At 48.0% G+C, this 18,985-nt stretch overlaps 1 protein-coding gene across 5 annotated transcripts in view; it reads right to left on the bottom strand.

Annotated features, from left to right (window-relative positions):
* Nucleotides 1–4,149: 4,149 nt before the first annotated feature.
* Nucleotides 4,150–18,985, bottom strand: part of ABL1 (ABL proto-oncogene 1, non-receptor tyrosine kinase) — a 73,686-nt gene continuing 58,850 nt past the window's right edge. For all 5 annotated transcript variants that reach the window (XM_082067893.1, XM_082067894.1, XM_082067896.1 and 2 more), the window contains 7 exons: nucleotides 16,404–16,488; nucleotides 15,873–16,050; nucleotides 13,578–13,762; nucleotides 11,327–11,479; nucleotides 10,674–10,763; nucleotides 10,194–10,358; nucleotides 4,150–7,819 (listed from right to left, as the gene is read on the bottom strand). In XM_082067893.1, coding sequence (XP_081924019.1) covers nucleotides 6,120–7,819; nucleotides 10,194–10,358; nucleotides 10,674–10,763; nucleotides 11,327–11,479; nucleotides 13,578–13,762; nucleotides 15,873–16,050; nucleotides 16,404–16,488 — 2,556 coding nt within the window. In that variant the 3' untranslated portion in view covers nucleotides 4,150–6,119. The remainder of the gene's footprint in view (nucleotides 7,820–10,193; nucleotides 10,359–10,673; nucleotides 10,764–11,326; nucleotides 11,480–13,577; nucleotides 13,763–15,872; nucleotides 16,051–16,403; nucleotides 16,489–18,985) is intronic.

Below are 18,985 nucleotides of genomic sequence, written 5' to 3'. Positions count from 1 at the left end.
GCAAAGGACAAGCCCCGCTCTTCAGCCACTGCCTTCTCCTCCTTCGGGCAGATCTACCTCTGCCGATGCCAACGACCACGCTCGCTCTGCGCCTGCCACTGCAGAGATCCAGCTCCCCGGCTTGCAGGCGCTAACAGCGAGTTAGACACCTAACGACTGCTAATATTTCATCACAGGCACAAAAATGAAGCAGGGCAATTATTTGCAAGCGCTAAATTGCACCCTCAGAATCAAAGACTGTGGCAGGACGTGGTTGGGGGGAAAAAAAGGAAAAATAAAAATCAGGCTTCAAGAGGTGCATTGTAATATCCATCACGCAGACAGGTCGCTTAATAGAGCGCTGCCGGCAGCGGCGCGGGCTGCTCTGGCAGCGGGAGCGGGGGGTAAGGAAGGCAGAATGGGGGTGAACTGGGGGTGGCAAACAGCAGCCATGGGGTGGCCAGGCCTGGGGGGAGTGATGGGGTGCAGGGTCCTCCTGGGAGCTATGTGTGGGTCACAGCCCCACGAGTGCAGAATGGGGACTCTGGATTTGCAGGATATGGATGATTTGGGATTTGGCCCTTGCACGAGGATGGCGAGGGAGAGGATGGGTGTTTTCCTGCATCTCTGCTGCGGTCACCATCGCACCGCGGGGACCACAGCAGAGACCGACAGACCCGCTGGCACTCGGGGTGGCTGAGCCCACACAGCCCCCCACCCCAGGCACCCCCAAACCCACCTCTGACCCCTCTCGACTCCCATCCCACCGAAGGCCACCGGTTCGGGGGATGCAGGCGCAGCACTCACATCACGGGAGCTTTATTGATGTTTCTATGGCAACATCCCTTCCCCCCCCCTTTCTTTTGAGTGTTCAAACCATCAATAAATATGCACTGATCAATTTTACCCTGCGCTGGAATGGGGGGGTGGGAGGAAGGGGAAAGAATTTTGGAGCAACACTGGGCTAGCGAGTGAAGCCCTGGCTTTGCGGTGATGGATCATTGCAGGGAAAAGCGGCACCGGCTGCTGCGGGAAGGGAAAGGAAACCTGCTGCGCGGTGCTGGGGGAGACGTCTGGGCTCCTGCTCTCAAGCCCGGGAGAGGAAAAGGCTCAGAGCAGCATGATAAAACCCCAGGTATAACGAGGCTTTGATTGAAGCGCAATAACCCTCTGTATAAGTTATTTAAAAGTAAAAGTCAGTGCTTCCCACAGCACTTACCTGGCGGGTGGGACGGAGCTGGGCTCAGCCCCTGTGTCCAGGGGCTCCGTGATGAGCAGCTCCGTGTCGTGGGGGTGATGCTGTCCCCCGGCTCCCCACAGGCTGTGATGGGGGGTGCAAGGGTCTGCGGCACCCCGGACCAGCCCTCAGCTGGATGGTGATGCGCTTGGGAAAAGGCAGCAGGCCAGGCTCTTTGTTATTGTCCTTGGTGATTGATGCTGGGGGGAGGAGGTAAAAGTGAATGGAAAATAAGCGCCTGGAGTCTGGGGGTGTTGCCTGGGAGGAAGGAGGGGGGAACACACCAGGAGGGACCCCCGGGAGGTTGGGAAGCCCATCCCCGCATTCTGGACTTGCTGTCTCCCGTCCAGCTCCCACAGGAATCTGTGGGAATCTGCGTCCCCTCCCAATTCCTCCGCTCCCGGGTCCCTTTGCGGGGCAGCTCCCAGGGGGACACCCAGACCCCAACACCTTTGAGAGCCGGAGAGCACAGAACGACCCGCACACCGAACCGTAAGGGGCCGGATTCACTGCGGCAGAGCTGAGTGTAGACAGGGCATCAGACACGCTGGGTACTCTACACACGGCCCGTGGACCCCGATGCAGAGACTTGCTGCCACCACCACCAGTGCTGGGAGACTCTACAAAACACCCCGTTATCCTTCCCTGACCTGAGGGCACAACCCTCATCTTGGCCCCAGCTCCATCTCTGCTCATCTGCTCCTTTCCTGTAGCTGCTTGTTGTCTTTCCTCCGTCCCCAGCAGCCCCACAAACACACACAACGCGAGCAGCAAATCTCAGAAGTCCACGCAGATCCTGTGTAAAGAGAGAGCCGGGTTCGATCACATCCAAGGGACTCATGAAGGGGCTAATGCATCATAACCGGGTCATTCAGCACTGCGGCCCCAGGGGCACAGGTGGGACCTTTATCAGCAGACTGGATGTCAGGCCAAACATGTAACCTTCAACAGGGGGGCGATTGCTGGGAAAACAGTCGAGCATAGCCCGGTTTGCAGGTAAACCATCTGCTCAGCTGGATCTACTGCTGAAAAAACACCGAGCAACCCTCCACTGCCAGGGAGGACAGCTTGGAGCCAAGCCTCAACAGCCAAATGACTTGCAGGGCTGTCCCTAACCCACAGCTCTAGGGACACCAACACCACTGCCAGGGCATCGGCGCTGGGCGGAGAAGCTGCGTAATCCAGGAGCATCATTACCATGGGCCACCTCGCTCTGTGCTTTCCGATGCACACGATGCCACAAACCCTCTCTTCAGAGGTGACACGGAGCTTAGGTGCATTTTCCTCTCTCTTCAATCGTGAAAGGATTAATGTCAAAGAAGGGAGAGGCTGTCAGTGGGTCCCTGCTTGTCCCCCCGCTGCTCCGCCAGCATCTCCGCAGTACAGACATTTGTTTGGTGGGGTTTCTTTTCAGAAAAAAGAAGCGAGCGTAAAACACTGACCACATTTTACATCTTGTGACAAGCAACTTCTCAACAAAAGGCAGGATGACGTTAAAGGAAAGCTTAAAAGAGAGGACGTTGTAATTTCAAAGACATGAAAACCAAAACAAAAACACAAACACAGCTATTTTTCCCCCAGAGCACTCTCACTTTCAAGCTCAATAGCCTTGAAAATTTGAGCAATCAAACTGTTAAATGCATCGATCTGTTAAATCAACTCCTACTGTACTCAGCTAAATTTAGCCTTTAATCCCCTTCTCCTTCACTCCCAGCTCTGCAGATCCCGGGGTTTTCCCCAGCTGGGCCAGTCCCGGAACAGCAGAGATGGAGATCACCAGGTGCAATTGTATTTAGGGGCAGGTTAAGCTTCTCCAGACCTTCCCTCACCCCACAGCTACTCACCACCTCCAAGTCACCAAGAGCAGCCTGGCTTCAGATTTTTGCCGAGTGCCATTGTCACAAACCAACCAAGAACCCCTTGTAGCTCCGCGTGTGATTCACAGGACACTTTGCTGAGGAGCAGCCCAAGCCCTGCCAAGTGCAGGCCATTAATGACACTTGTACTTGCCCACAGCATCCTCCCCTCTCCTTTCACTTCACACTTATTGGAAGCGGCCCGATGCAATCACTGTCAGAGCAGAACAAGGTTTGCGATGAGCCCCATCCCCATGGCCCGTGAACTGGGGGTTCCCTACGCCAGGACCGACAGATTTCACCAGGGACTTGTCGAGGGGAACAGAAATTGGATGAGCTGGGTTATAGCCCTGAAACATCTCTGAGCAACCGCGGGACCTCGGGCGTATCACTCGCTTTCATCTGCCCTCATTTCCTTCTCGCCCTGTTTTGACGCCTTCGTTAATCAAGGCAGCGTCTCATTTTGGGGGCTGCTTAGCACCTGGATCCGTCCCTCCCTCAAGATTTGCTGCAGAGGCTGTAGTCTGAAAACAGAAGACAAGTATGGATTTTTGGAATTGTTATTCCCAATTTTTAGGCAGTAAAGCCGCATGGGGAGCACCGTGTGACGTGCTGGAGTCTCCAGGGAGGGGAGCGGGAAGCTCCTCACTCCAGGTTGCACTCAGAGCATCTCACCCAAGGAGCCTGAGCCAGCGAACAACTGCAGATGAGGGAGGGAGCAGCCAGAACTGTGTGAGGAGGGAAACTCAGAGGTTGTTTTATAGAGCAGGAGGAAAAAACAACAGCAGTTGAACTACAGAAGAGAAAAAATGAACAGGAAGAAAAGCTTCAAGTCAAATCTCTGATTTAAATCTCATTGAAGACAACAGCAAAGTCTTTGCTGTGGAAGAGGTGATGACACGGCCATTAATCTGTGCATCTTTTTTCTCTCCTGATTTTTCAGAGCCAGATCCAAAGGCCATGGAAGGTGCTGCTGCCCGGCTCCAACCAGCCCACGGGGAACAGGGAACCCCCCTTTTTGGATGTGGAGTCTAAGGGGAGGTAACTGGGCTGGAAAAGTCACACTAACAGACAAACGCGGGTTTTCCTCAACATTGATTTATTTTTAAATATACTAGGCAAGAGAGACTGGAATAAAAAATAAATCAAAAAATGAAAAATCGAGAAAGAGAGAAGGAAGAATTGAAAGTCGTGTACAGAAACAATCTGTACTGGACCAAATTAAAGGGGAAACAACCCCCTTAAGTATCACAGAGATGAAGGACGAAGCTATTTACACACTGTAAAAAAGATGAGTCTACAAAAGTGTGTAATAACAAGATACAAATGTATAATATAGTGGCACAATATGTTATCAAAGTAAAAACAGTACCTCCAGGAAAGAGACAGTCCAAGGCTTGTGGTGTTTGTTTTCCTTACATTTTCCAAGGCAGCCTGTGGCAGAAGGGTGTATTTCCTTTCGAACATTTGTCATGTGTTAAGTCACGGCTGTTTGTGAGGGCGAGAAGTGGTGTGAACGCACACGAGTGAACTACTAGAAATCATATACAAAACAAACAGTTCCAAAGAGAACAGAATAAAATACAATTGAAGGCAATTAGTGTTTAAGATACACAAGAGGGGTCACAAGAGTTACAGGGGAACAGGACGTGGAAAATGCTTTTTTTTCTCTTGTTTGGAACTGTTAAGAGGAGTTAAATTGCACTGTTAATAGCCCTAAACCTTGTTCTTTCACTACTGTCACAAGTCACAGTTAGTTCCCAGTCACGTTGCATTAGTTGGGAAGGTCAGAGGACCTCGGAGGGGAGGCGCAGAGTCCTGCTGTCAGCGCTCGGCGCGGGTTCCTCGGGAGATGCGCCCAAGAGAAACGTCTGCAGTGTTCACAGCTCCTCGTGTGATGCTGGATGGGACCACGGCGGCATGAAGGTACTGACGGTCTGAACCCCAAAGTCCTGGCATCTGGCTTCACACTGGCACGGAAAGGGAGGCACTGCAGGCCCCCCGAGCCCAGGTCTCTACGGGACCGCAGAAGCCGGGTCCCACCTCTGCTCAAAGAGTAAAAAAGTCTGGAAATTTAGCTAGAGAAACAGCAGTTCTGGCCTGTCTGCGATGTGCAAGCTCAGCCAAACAACGCTGGAGGCACGGTGGTGTCTCTGAACTCATCCTAAGCTCTCTCCCCGTCCTGCAGCACTCCTGTCTTGCAGGGAGCGATGCCTCCTGCTCCCCGGCTCCTGCAGCCGCCACCCAAACACCAGCCCTGTTAATGTCAGACATCACCAGGGTGCGACAGCACATCCTTCTCCAGTCCTTTTTCACTACCAAAGGGAGATCTCCAAACACCAGCGGGTGCTGCCTGCAACGTTTTGAACCCAGGGAATTCACTTGGGCCCAACAAGAAATTACTGAAAACACAGAAATGAAGGGCAGCAAGTGGAATCATCAGAAGAATTTGGGCAAACATCACTTGTAGCATTCTGTCATTAAAAAGAAACCTTACAGTAACAATTATCCCCCCTTCCCTCCCAAGCACCAAGTCTACTGCATGAACATCACATAAGAGTGAGACTCGGGCCAGGGACACGTGCTGCAACTCTGCAAGAAACGCAGTGGGTATATTGCTATTCAAACACTCATCCTTGTGTGCAGTGGGGCAGAGGGAGGGGAAGGAAATGCAGTACAAAGTCCTCCTGAGGAGGATGGCATCTCAGTGTCCATCAGTCTGGCTTCAGTCTTTATGGTCTGTCCAGAACAATAAAATATTAATAAAAAGGCATGGTGTGACATCAGCATTTAGACTTGTAGTCCACAAGGCAAGAACTCCACAGATAAGACGGTTACGAGTATATGAAACACAGGGAAGCCGAGTTCAGAGGGTGGAAAGTGCCTCTGGAACACAGCCCTGCCCTTTGGAGCTGGGGCATCTGTTCACAGTCTGTGGCTTTGGCACAGCCCTAACCTGGATGCCCCGCTCCCCTGTCAGTCCACACGTTACTCTCTCCACAGTTGGCTTTGGCCCATTGTAATTTTATTTTTAAACCTGGCTTCTGCTACCTCTGAACAATGTCACTGATTTCTTTCACTGAACTGAGAAGTTTGCTAAAGTCTTGGGTGGCTGCTGGACCACTACCAGCTGTTGCTGGGCAGATCTGAAGCTCCCGTAGGTTATTCTCCAGCTTGTTGATGGCCTCCCGAAAAGCAAATTTGTTCCTCATCTGCTGAATGGAGTCCACGTAGCTCACGCAGAAGGTGTAGAGGTTCTTGCCAGCCTCCAAGACAGCGCTATGGCTTGCCATTTGTTCAGAGTTCTTGCTGATGGCGATCCGTAGAGCCTCGGTGCTTTCCAACACAACTCCCTTAGTGATGGTGCCACTGGCGATCCTCTCCGGGGGCTGTCGCGTCTTCCGCAGCGAGACCCTGGTAGATATGAGAGGGATGAAGGCTGTAGATGATGGCTGGTCTCCACCAGGGGCAGAGGGTACAGCTGAGGAAGAGGCAGCTGGGGTCGCTGTGCTCATCAGCAGCTTTGTAGAGGACTGGGGCTTTGGTACTGAGGGGATCCCCAGCTTTTTCACACCTTCCCCCGACTGGTTTGGCTTGACAGCATCACTGCTCGCAGCCTCTCCAACCTGAGTCAACTGTTTGGATTTTGGCCCAGACGTCACATCTGCTGCTGCTTCGTGGCTGGGGCTGTGAGAAACCTTCCCGGACTTGCCGATGGAGGATGAAGAGAGCGGAATTGGAGGGGCTGGTTTCAGCTTTGATAACTTCCCTTTGTCCTTCCCTGCTGCCTCAGAGGTTTGCTTGAGCCTCCGCAGCCGCGGCTCCTCCGAGGAAGCCTTGCTGGCGCCCACGAACCCCGCAGGGGTGGGTTTGGCAGCAGAACCTTGGTCCATTGTCACAGTGGTACCTAAGGCACTGGATTTGACTCCATCGTCCTTGTGGAGCACGCTGGAGGAAGGAGGGGCGGCAGGTTGCCTACGGCCAAGTTTTGGCGTCAGAGTGGGAGGGCTGGAGCCAGGGCTCGACTCCGCATCTTTGAACACATCATCAGTGGTCTCTTCATTTTTCTTAAGCAGCCGCGGAGGAGGGGTCACTGTTCCCCTGACAGCAATGTCAGTCTTGGCTTCGTTTGCTCGTTTCCGAGGCAGCGCTGGCTTTTCACTTTTGTGTCCCCCAAAAGTGGAGGAATCGAACTGGCGTCCCGTGGACTGCAAATCCCGAGGCAGAGTCACAGATTTCCACTCGGTGTCCTTTGCTCCATGGGGCACGCAGGAGGCTGAGCAGGACCTCAAGAAACGTTTGCTGGAATTGGAACCGCTCTCCTCTTCACCAGCCACCCCTCGACTGCTGCTCATCGTGCTGGATTTCTTCCGTAAGTGGGGAGATAAGAATCCAGAGCTCCCCGTGACAACCCCGTTGGTGACACCAGACCCATTGCTTGGGCTCTGAAACTTGCTGGGGTCTGCTGTGTCTGCGGGGGGTGCGACGAAAGCTCCGTTGCCAGCATCCCTGCACTCCTCCTCCCCACCCGCCCGGCGGTCCAGGTGCCCGTCCATCTCTCGGAAGGAACTGCTCCGTTTGGGAGGGGTAGGGGCAGTTTTCTTCTTCTTCTTGATAAGGGCACTGAAGAGGTTGTGCTTTTTGTCTTTGGGAAGCAGCCTCTCGTCTTCATTCAAACTGCTCTCCAGGGCCACTCTCTCCTTCCGCGGAAGCAAGGGAGAAATAGCAGGCTCATGATCCAGAGGGTCTGCAAGGGAAAGAAAAGAGTCTACTGAGCATTGCTTCAACAGCCAGAATAATCGGTTTTCTTCAAGAATCAAAGCACCGCAGCACCTACGGAAGGTGCAGGTTCTGTAAAGAGAGACAATATCAGAGCAAGTGCAGCCGTGCTCAAGCCTGGACTGAGTGCGGTCCCCAGTCCTGCATACATTCATTTCTAAGGTGGCCGCTACAGGACTCAGCTGCCAAACTACCTTCCCTGAAGGCTTCTGATTTAAACAGTGACATACAAACACAAAATGTTTATTTTCAGATTCCTGCCCTCGCATCTGGAGACTTGTCTAAGCTTCGCACTGTGATGAAGATAAATATTAAGAGGCCTTTGCTTCAGTCCCTGTGCTGTTGCTGTCTCTTGAACAGCCGACCTTCTGAATTAATAAGGCATCTCTGTCACCCACCTCCATCCCCTGCCTCCTTGTTCATTTAGATTCTGATACTCCCCATCTCCTCCCTGGTGAAAACCTTTGTGGGGAATGGAAATAACGTTTTCACAAGCAGAAATAAAGATGCCCTTCGACAGCTGAACCCTTCAGGTCGTTCCACTGCAAAGACAACCGGTTTTGTACAATAACGGGGGAAAGCGGTAGCAAGACTCCTTCAGCAGCACTGCTCCAGGAAGAAATGGTGGGTGACCCCTTCTCCATGTAGAAGAGATATTTAAAAATGGATAGTGGTTTATAATAAATGTATACAGAGTCCTGAAGGTCTCTCCCTGACAGAGGGTCTCATTCCCAGGCCAGGCGCTCAGACGGCGGTTTAATTCCGAGGAGGAATGCCTGCAGGGCAGCACACACAGCTACAGCCACGCAGGGAGACGAAGCGGAGTCACAGGGGAAAAGGAGGATGCTGCTTAGTCACGTATCGGTGATCATCATGCTATGGGGAGGATTTGGGTTGAGGAAGGGATTTTGGTTGAGGAGAGAGAATCGGAAGAAAAATGGTTGTGTACTTCGAGAAGACAGCACACTTCCACAGGCCCACTGCAGTTAAACCATTCCACACAACTACTTATGGGGCCCTGGGCAACCATCAGAGCTCTCAGCGCTTGAGGAGACCATGGCCTTGCTGTGTCTACACACAGTGGAGATCCAGAGAAAACCAGCAGCTTGCACTGAGGATCAGCTTCCAGCTGCTGGACTTGCTATGGAAACACTGACAATTGAAGGGGAAACCACAATAAAACTTTAATGTGAAAAATTTTCTTTCACAATAAAGAGTGAAATGATTCCCAGCATAATGTTAAAATCATATTATTCCTGCTACACTTGAATCTCTCAAAGCCCTCAAGTATTTAAATGAAGTTATTTTACTTCAAAGCTTGTAATACTAGGCAATTATATTCCCTATATATGGTAAATAACCTTCCTTTCTAAGTCACTAATACTTTCTTTTTCCAACATTTTACCACCTTTTTTTTTTTTTGCCCCTTTTTGTCTACATGTACATACATCTGCTACTGAAATATGTACTACTAAGTGAATTTGACATTACACAAGAAAGGTCAGTCATATGAATGGTTAGAGAAGGCACCCTCAACACGAGCTGGAAAAAAACCACTGCATTTTGGTTTACCTTATTATTTTTTCACATGAACTAGATACTAATCTACTCCACGCATTCAGCATTTTACCATTGCTTTTATTATCTCAAAATGCAAGGTAAGTTGATGAAGAAACTGATTGAGAGGTTAATTTCATAGAAGATTCTGTAAATACCTCTTTGTCCCTTGCTGAAATTATATTTGGTACCTGCCAAGAGTAATACTCTTCAGTGCTCCGAGCACAAACCTGGTAGGATGGAGCAGTGAAGAAACATCCCTTGTGGGGTTTGCTAAACCCGAGCAATCGTCCTGCTTTAAATTATGCAGCGTGGTAGTGTAAAGTGGCTTGAACACAGCAGATTACCCAGCACGCAGATGCAGTGGGAGATCCCACTGATAGCTCCTAGCAGGGAGTGGGAAGAGGAAACGATCAGAGAGCTCAGGCTCTGGTCCACAGGGAGCTGCAGGCTACAGCCATTAAGTTAAAAGAACTCTGAGGGCTCCTCTAAGCAACGGCAGGTACAGTGTCAATGCCTCACCCAGTGAAAAGATTCACGCTCCCAGCTGCTCCGTGTGTATCTGGTCCCAAAATTAACAACCTGCCTTTGCAAAAAATAATAAAAGGAGTTCTGACCCCAGGAAAGCAAACTCAGCAGCCTGTCACCCAGAAACACAACACTGGTAAGGAAAGACGGCACCTGTTATTAGAGTCAGCTTTTCCTAGGTGAAGACCTAGAGCTGGATGTGTATTTTGTTTTCCTCTGTATTTCCTGAAGGAATAACGACTTTAATTAAAACCTACCACATTCTCCCTGGCCTCGAGCATGTGTGGTCTCCAAGCCCTCGTTGGCATCTTTGCTTTCAGCAGCTCTCCTCGATGTCCGTGTTTTGGTTGGTAACTCTGGGGCTTGGAGGAAATTGCTCACTACGCTCCTCATGCCCTTCTTTCCCAACTCCTTCTCCACCTCTGCAACAAAGAAAATCACTACAGTCAACAAAAGATCAAAACTATTCCTAGTTCCTAGCACAAAAGAAAAGCAAACAACACAAAGTAGAGGTTCCTTGAGGTTGTTCAGCCGTTTGGCCCTTTAAAATTAGACACGTGCCCATCCGCAGAAATGCCCAAATGCAAACACATCTCTGCTTTCCACGCTGTTTGCACCGGGCAGTACAACCCAGGATTGAGTTTCACTGCAAAGCAGTCCATAAAAACACACAGGTAAGGATGCAGTTGGCCCCGTTTCCATCCCTGGAATTGTCGGTCCAAGGGCCCCAGACCTACCGTCCGATATGCTGGATTCCTGAAACATGGTTTCAAAGGCCTGATGGATCTCCGCAAAGGAGGGTCTGTCGGAAGGGCTCCACTGCCAGCCTGCAAAAACAACACCGCTCAGAACTGCCCACCACATCAGACATTCCACACGCTACACCAGGAGGAGGCAGTAACAGCAGTTCCTATTTTATAAAACGGGCAAGATGAAATAACGACATGGAAACCTCATTTGAAGGGCGCTGGGTGTCTGCACTGAGCCAAAGTAATGCTGGAAAAAAACATATTGTGCTAAGTCACGTACCAAAAGGCCACAGTGGAAGAGTAGCAGTCAGTCCCTTAAGAAGCCTAATGAAGCTCCTGCTTCATCCTTAGAGCACAAGCTTTTCTTTAAATTGTCAGGAAAAAGGAGACAAAGAAAACATCGAGCTGAACAACAAATCTCTCCCCCAGGCCTGTGTGCTCCCAGTAGGGAAGAATGGCTGGTTTCATAGCGTGTTCATCCTCTGGGGAAAACAGTTTTAACCAAACACTTGTACCCAGCATTGTACACTGGAACTGGAAGGGGGTTTCTTGAGTGTTGTCGTACGTGGCCAGATCCTGGCACCTTTACGGCGCCTCTGCAGAGCTAAGAAGCCGTGTTTGCAGGGCTGGGGAACACTTACACGCTCTCATGAGCTCATAAACTTTCTCAGGACAGCCTTCGGGGCGCTCCATCCGGTAGTCTTTCTCCAACAGCTCATAGACTTGAGACAGGTCAATCCCAGGGTAAGGGGACATACCGTAGGTTGCAATTTCCCACAGCAGAACGCCGAAGGCTGCAGTGGAGAAAGAAAGGAAAAGAAAAAAGGGAAAACAAAAAAAATCAATAAGCTTTGTTTTCATCTTAAATTTGAAAGGATGTTTGGTGGGAGCAGTCACTAAACAGTGCTGCACACTCAAACCAGCTCTGGGTGGCTCAGATCCCATGCTCAGCAGCAGCTTAAATGTTAAAGAAGCATAACAAGCCTCGTCGTCAACACAGACAAGTCTCCTGCGATATGACAGGGTAGAATTAGACTAATTTTCAATGTATCAGTTGTCTCAAACCTGAACGCCTTGAGATCCTTCAAGTCCTATTAAAGGCACAATTAAGAGACTTCACAGTGGATTAGCTGAAACCGTTTCCCTGCTGCACTGCAGTCTCTCCCTCAATTTGACAGCTCCTCTCATCTGCAGCCTCTCCCCACAGGACTCGCACATTTTAGTAGCTTTTTTTTAATAGTTTTTGGGGTGCCCTTGTTTAGCTGCATGGTGTGCGGGAGAAACCAGGGGGGCAGCGGGGAGGGGAAAGTTTCAGCAGTTGCTACCAACAAGATGGGGTGAGGACGAGCTGTTTTGGTCACAGGGGAAGCTGAGCAGGAAAAGGGAGAGCACAACAAAAAGGGGTTTTGGGGCAGACGAGACATTCAAGCCCCAGATGTGGGTGGGGATGCGGGTCAGCAGCAGGGTCAGGCAGCCAACCCAGCAGTCAGGCAGGCAGAACAGACTCAACGCCAGTTCAACAACCTGCATGTAATTAGTTCAGTCACCCTATTCTGTTCTTAACCTGAAGAGAAAGCGATTACAATTCTGCATAAGTAAGGAAATCACATCACATTATATGGTACCACCACCAAGGGCGATTTACATTAGACATTTCTGTGCACAATTTTCTTTGATTGGTGTCTCGAGGCAGCGAGGTGAAAGCGTCTAAACTCCGGGGTGCCCAGCAGCACCCGTGGCCCCGGGGCACGGCGGCTTGTTCTGATCAGATCCCAAAGCCCACTGCCCGACTCTCACTACGCAAACCCTAATTAAAGATACCCAACACTCCCTTTGGATTTTCCTCCCCGAGTACTCTACTATTTAGATGCAATAGGGATGCTGCAGGCACCACAGCGATTCAGCAGCATCCCTGAGGCTGCGTGGATACCCAGCAACAGCCAACGTCGCCACGGCTGAGTCCAAAGCAGAAGAAACACCTCGGTCAGCAATCACACACTCCTTGGGAGGTTGGTTTGGGTTTTCCTCCCACTTATAACACATTTTGCATCAGCCATCTACCTAAAAGTTTCTTTGAATAAAGCCTTTCTCTGCACAGCTTCCCAAAACTCCAGAAAACTTCATTGTTGCTTCACTGTGTTGTTTTTCATATAGAAGATGCTCAGGATAACATTTTCCAAGTGCCTTTGTGACCACGTCCCACAAACTTCTATCTCATGTCACCGGGCACTTTTGAGAATTCGACCAACAGCTATGGCAGAGATAGAAAACCCGAAGAACGGCTGATTAAAAGTACAATGAGATTTTCTGGGGTCAGATTTGATAGAATGTAGTTCCATTTAGCTGAGCCTACTCTTATCACCAGCACCTCAGGGCTCTTCAATAACCATTTGTCATCAAATTTTCCTTCCGTTTCTCCTCATCTCATTCCAAAGATTATTCTTTTAAAATGCAAAAAGACAAGCTTGGAGCTATCACTACACAGATACACATATAATTTTTTTGTAACATAAAATGAACCAGATTCTCACTTTCCTCCTTGAAGTAGTTAGAAAGTTCCTAACTATATAACAATATATTGTTTCATAGTCCTGGGTCAGAACACTTATTAAGCCAACAGTATAATATCAGTGCCCTCCAGCCCCATTTCATACATTTCGATAAACGCTACAGTATCCTTTATTTTCATATTTGCCAATGATTCAAACACACAAAGTCAGGTTGGCATCCACTGACTTAGCAAAGATTAGTTCCTGCACTCTGACAAGCTCATGGAACAATTTGGCTCAAACCAAGGAACGTGCTCCCTCCTGAAATGTTTCACAACGTCCTCATTTCACAGCCCTGCGAAAGAACTATAATCTGCATTAATTCGTCCGTGCAAATTCTTACCCCAGACGTCAGATTTAATGGAGAACTTGTTGTAGGCCAGGCTTTCTGGTGCCGTCCACTTGATGGGGAATTTTGCTCCGGCGTGGGCAGTGTACGTGTCCCCTGTCATCAGTCTGCTCAGGCCAAAGTCCGCCACCTTCACCAAGTGGTTCTCCCCTACCAGGCAGTTTCTGGCAGCAAGATCCCTAAAAACATGAACAAAAATAGGCAATGAGGAGTCTTTACCATCTCACTTGTAGCGACAGCAAGGAAACGTGCTGTTCCAAAGGAAACCTGCGTCTGCACGTGATTATTTGGATCAGAGCATTACACAGAAATTATGTAGTTATGCACATACATGTAAGAGAGAAAGTTATTTTCCGTTCTGGCTCTGCAAGACTGTCATCCAAACTTCTTTATTTTTTGTTAAATAATTTGAAGCAAAAGCTTCAAGAAGCCCCCTCACTTTCAATAAAAGCTGCCACCCTCAGGATAAAAATAATTTCAAGAAATGTCAGTGCTCAAGTTATCAATAGCTGAGGATGAGCACTGAATAAACCATGTGGCGATGTCTCCCTTCCTGCCCATCTCTCCGGCACGTCGGTCACCCCAGCACCCACCGCTCTCCACAATTCCTTCTCCAGCTCTTCCTCCTCCCCACATTTTACAACAGGACTTTTTCATACCATGTTTTGCCCTTTTCAAAGCTGCTGTAGCCCCTGTTATCGGTACTTTCAAAGCACTGGGCAATAAGCAAATTAAGCTTTTCCTCCACGTTTTTCCTCCAGATGAGAGATGCACACATTGCATGCGCCGCTTCCCCGGCTCGTACTTGCTGTCAGCACCCTCGGAAACGCTTCACGAGTATAAAAACGTAAAGCACAGAAGGATATTTCTCCTAATATTAGGTTTTGTTAAAAACACTTTGAGATTATGTCACATTGAACTAAAAATTGATTCTACCAGGAAGCTTGTGAGAGATCTTTAGATAGGAGGCAGACATTGCTGTTTCTTTTGCTTGTTCTCTTCAAGCAGAATAAATTTTAAAAGTACGTCTCACTAGATGCCCATTAAATTTTCACAGTGTTTTTGAATACACCTTCTTATCAATGCTGATTACTACAATGTGTGTCTAAATAAAAGCTCCTCTTCATAATCTAATTCCTCCTCCTTCCTGATTCATTAAATGAGGTCACAGCCCAGCATTTGAATCCATGGATGTGAATTGTGAAAACACTCTTAAAATAATTGGGTAGGTGGGTATGGGGGTGGCTGATAAGGAAAAACGTTACTATTTATTTTAGATAAATGGGTCATCAGAAATAAGAGGAAATTAAATGAACGGGAGAGCAGACAAATGGGATTCACACAAAGCAGTTTTTAAAGTTCACTTCCTGCAGGCTGAGGGGATAAAATACTTTCAACGGAGCAAATCAAGGGCTGGAAATCTTAATTTGCAGCATCACCGTTCACTTTATTGACTGACAGAAGCATTTAAACAGGCCTTTCAAGCAGCAAATGCAATGTATGACTTGCAGGAGCACCTAGAACTTCACACACAATCTTTCTATTTGTCTTTATGAAAAAAACACGTGCTAATTTCATATTGCAGTTAATTGGGCAGGAAAGGTCACACTATGGCACAGAGAACATCTTGTATAAAAGCTCAGCGTCTCAAACCTTCGCTCAGGATGTGTCATTATATTGCTAGGAGGCCACTTCTGCAGATGAAGAATGCAAAGCTCCAGCCATAATTGCAGCACACTTAAAGGTCAGAGTCTCTGAGACTTTTAAGACTGCAGAGATGCTTATTAAACTGAATACACAATCTGGACAATAGTGGGAAATAATCCCTACAGAGGATGGCAAAAAAAACGTCAAACAAACAAGAAAGAACACAGGATAGGGCGGCACTAAGGGGGTGGCTTTGCTGCGAGCACCTGCACGCATCCAGCAACATCAATTGCAGCGGCTTTTAATGGCTGTTAGAACCAAGGTGGAGCAGTAGCTTATCTGCTCCATTAAGAGCCTGTTACTTTGGGAAGCATTCACATTTAAGGCCCTTGCCCAAAATATAAAAGCACTGGCATGCCTTTCACCTGCATCTACTTCAAAGGTAAGAGAAAAACACTGAGACAAAAACAGTTAGGAGAATATCCTATAGAAGGGTTAATGTGCGGTATCACAACACACTAGTGTGTTAACTATAGGACACCAACTGCTTTTAAGTCAATGCCGTGATAACCTGAAAGGCAGGAAAAATAAATCAAGAGGTGTTTTGTGCTGAAATTCAGCGGTGCCCACTGTCCTTCCTACCTGTGAATGAAGTTCTTCTTCTCCAGGTACTCCATGGCCGAGGAGATCTGAGTTGCCATGTACAGCAGCACCACAGCGTTCACCTCCTGCCGGTTACACTCGCGCAGGTAATCCAGCAGATTCCCGTACGTCATGAACTCCGTAATGATGTAGAAAGGAGGTTCCCGTGTGCACACCCCTAGGGATCAGCAGAAAGTTTACAAGGAATGTTTGAGAATGTAAGTGAATCTTCTCCAGGGCAATTTATACCCTCTAGAAGGCAGAAATATGGGGCTCACAGAAAGAACGAGTTCTGCTTGGAAATGGTTAATAGAGGGTTTTAATTCCCTGCTTCAGGCTCTGGCAATTTAAACATTAGGGAGACGAGATCATTAAAAATCATGTATTAGTGGTACAAATTGTGAATTTTGCCAGACAATAAGTGTCTGTATTTAAAGCCTTGGTATGGTAAGCAGCTTATCTGCTCCTTAACATCCATATCATTGCACAAGAGTTCAGTTCCAATCCCTCTGCTTAGTATTTATCACTTACCCAATAATTGCACCAAGTTCGGATGCTTGATCTCCTTCATTACTGCAGCTTCTTTCAAGAACTCTTCCACCTCCATGGTATCCTCCTGCAGAACAATGGCAAAGCTTTGGCAAGGACAGCGCGCACAAAGGAGGAACGGAGTTTTTGTATGTGGACACAAAAACGAACTGCAAAGTGACAACATAAGCCACAGTTCTTTTAAGGTAATTTTTCCCTGTAGCCACATCACAATGCCAGGGAATTAGGAACGTTGGGGTTTTTTTTTGGTAGGATTTAAAAACGTATATATTTTTATCATTCCTATTCTAACATAGCTTTTTGGGGCAAGAAAATCCATATCCCTTTTGTGAAAGGCCTCTCACAGGACCATTCAGGAGTTGAAAAGGAATAATGTGCTTGTTCCTAACAGAGCAGAAGATAACACAAAATAAAAAGTAAGAAGCAACAGAAAAGGAAGGATTCACCACAATCAAATGCTTGAGAAGCAGCTGAAATGCGGGTCCCCGGTTTCACTGGGCAGGAACAAGAAATCCCCCCGTTCAGACGGGGGCAGGACCGACAGCAGCTTCTCCTTAATTGAAAGCCCGAGATTTCACAGATTTCTGGCATTTAGAGCCTGACCCATGACGTAACCGTCCAGGCAGATGTGTCACCACCTATTTGTTGAACGCCATAAAGTTGCTTGGCACAACACAAACCCGAGGAAGATAAGATCTTGCTCGAAAGACATATTTTTCAGAAGAAAATACGCCCCAAATGGCCGGAAGGTCATTTCAAAGTGGTGTAAAAGCACAGATCTATTCCTAAAGCAATGTTTCTTTCTATATCCATATTTTTTTTTCATTGGTGGATTAATGTTGACAGGCTACATGGACGAAGTGTTTTAAGGAAGGATTGGGAAGGATTTACTGCTGCTGGTGAGCATGATAACAGTGGGCAGCTTGCTGTGCAATCCAGCCAGCTCCCCGCTCTGCAGTTAGCAACGACAACCCTTCTCAAACAGTTTCATTCAATCATTTACTATTCCTTGCCAATTAGCTTGATTGGCAGCTGTGATTTGCTGAACACATTCTGTCAAAACTAATAGCCCAAAGGTCCTTGTGAGTAGATCCTTAAACTGTTTTCTTTGGCAGAGGAAACCGGGTTAACAATCCAGGTTGCAAAATTACCCTAAATATGCATTTATCTTACACACGCCATACAGGCTCTGAGAGGTCGCTCCTCTGCACAGCTGTGCCACCTTTTTAAATCTCTTGCCTTTCAGTGACCAAATTAATAAGAAGGACACATACAGAGCACTACTGTAAAATGATCTCTCTGAAAACCTGATCTTATGCAAAGGATCAAGCTTAACCAATTTCCTTCTTCCACCGGACAAAGCCACGGAAGAAATAAACCAGTTCTGGCTATACAATATTCTCCTAGCAGAGCACAGGTCCACTCCCTGGCATTAAGGGACATCAGGGTTGCATGTTGCCTCATTTGAAACACAGGCTTCTCTGCTGGGGAAAAAAATAAAATAAGGAAAAATAAGAGGCAGTCTTGAAGGATGGCGACTGAATAGTGCAGTGAGGAACATGCTGAGATTAAATGGCCTTCAAATGGCCCTGGCGGGGAACAAGCGCTGGGCACGGTCACAGCAGGCGGCATTCAGTCCAGCGACACACAGGTCACAGCCCCACTCCTACCTCGTGCTCCTCTCCATCCACATCTGGTGTAAAACCCCAAATTCTGAGTGTGTCGTGGTACGACGACAGACCCTTATGAACACCAATGTGTCCTGCACAATGCGCATGATCTATTTTAACTGGAAGCATCTAATTAGCAAGACATTGACCAGCACTTGCCAGTAAAATGCCACCAAGGAGCGGCGTGTGCTGCTTTGCTCGCCGCCTTGCGCGATCCAGCGGTTTGCACCAGCTGTGAGCTACGCTGAGAGACTGGATAGAAAACCAACAACAAATGGGTGTTTGTAGGCATCACTGTCCAAAAAGAAGCTGGAACAATGGTTTTTCCCCTTTACTTCCCCCCCCACTTTATCTTTCTTATCAAGCTGGCTGGAGTACATGGGGAAGGAACACGAACAGTCACATGAAATTGTGAAGAATATTCTCTCAGAAGAAAATAAAGTGAGTCATGTGAAGGTTTGTGCAGAAGCTGCGGAGGGCTTGTTTTCCCCAGCAGAACTGGGATATAAATGTGATTTTAAAATGTTTCCCAAAACTTTGAAGCAAGCTATAATCCCAGCTGTCAGGCAGTGCGCTGATGGATTTAAAGAAGGTGGATTATAAATTTGCTTTTAAGGATGGGTTTAGTGTGCGTAATTGCAGGTTGAAGTGTTTCTCAACTCTCTTCTTGGTGACTCTTACATTCCCCAGTGTAATGTGCTGCTTCATACTACATTATGAACCACTTTTACTTATGTTGCATTAAATATTTATTTGATATATTTGAAACAGCCATGGTCTGTATTTAGGCTTCTCCCATGCACTAACACATTTTATTGGATGACACACAATTTGCTTTTGCTGGTGGGTTTTAGAGAGAAGAGAATGAAAGTAACAACTACAGTTTGGAGCAAA

Source organism: Streptopelia decaocto, assembly GCF_964273445.1.
Source record: "Streptopelia decaocto genome assembly, chromosome: 17".
NCBI classification, from domain to species: Eukaryota; Metazoa; Chordata; class Aves; order Columbiformes; family Columbidae; genus Streptopelia; species Streptopelia decaocto.
This window is presented reverse-complemented; position numbering and strand designations above follow the sequence as displayed.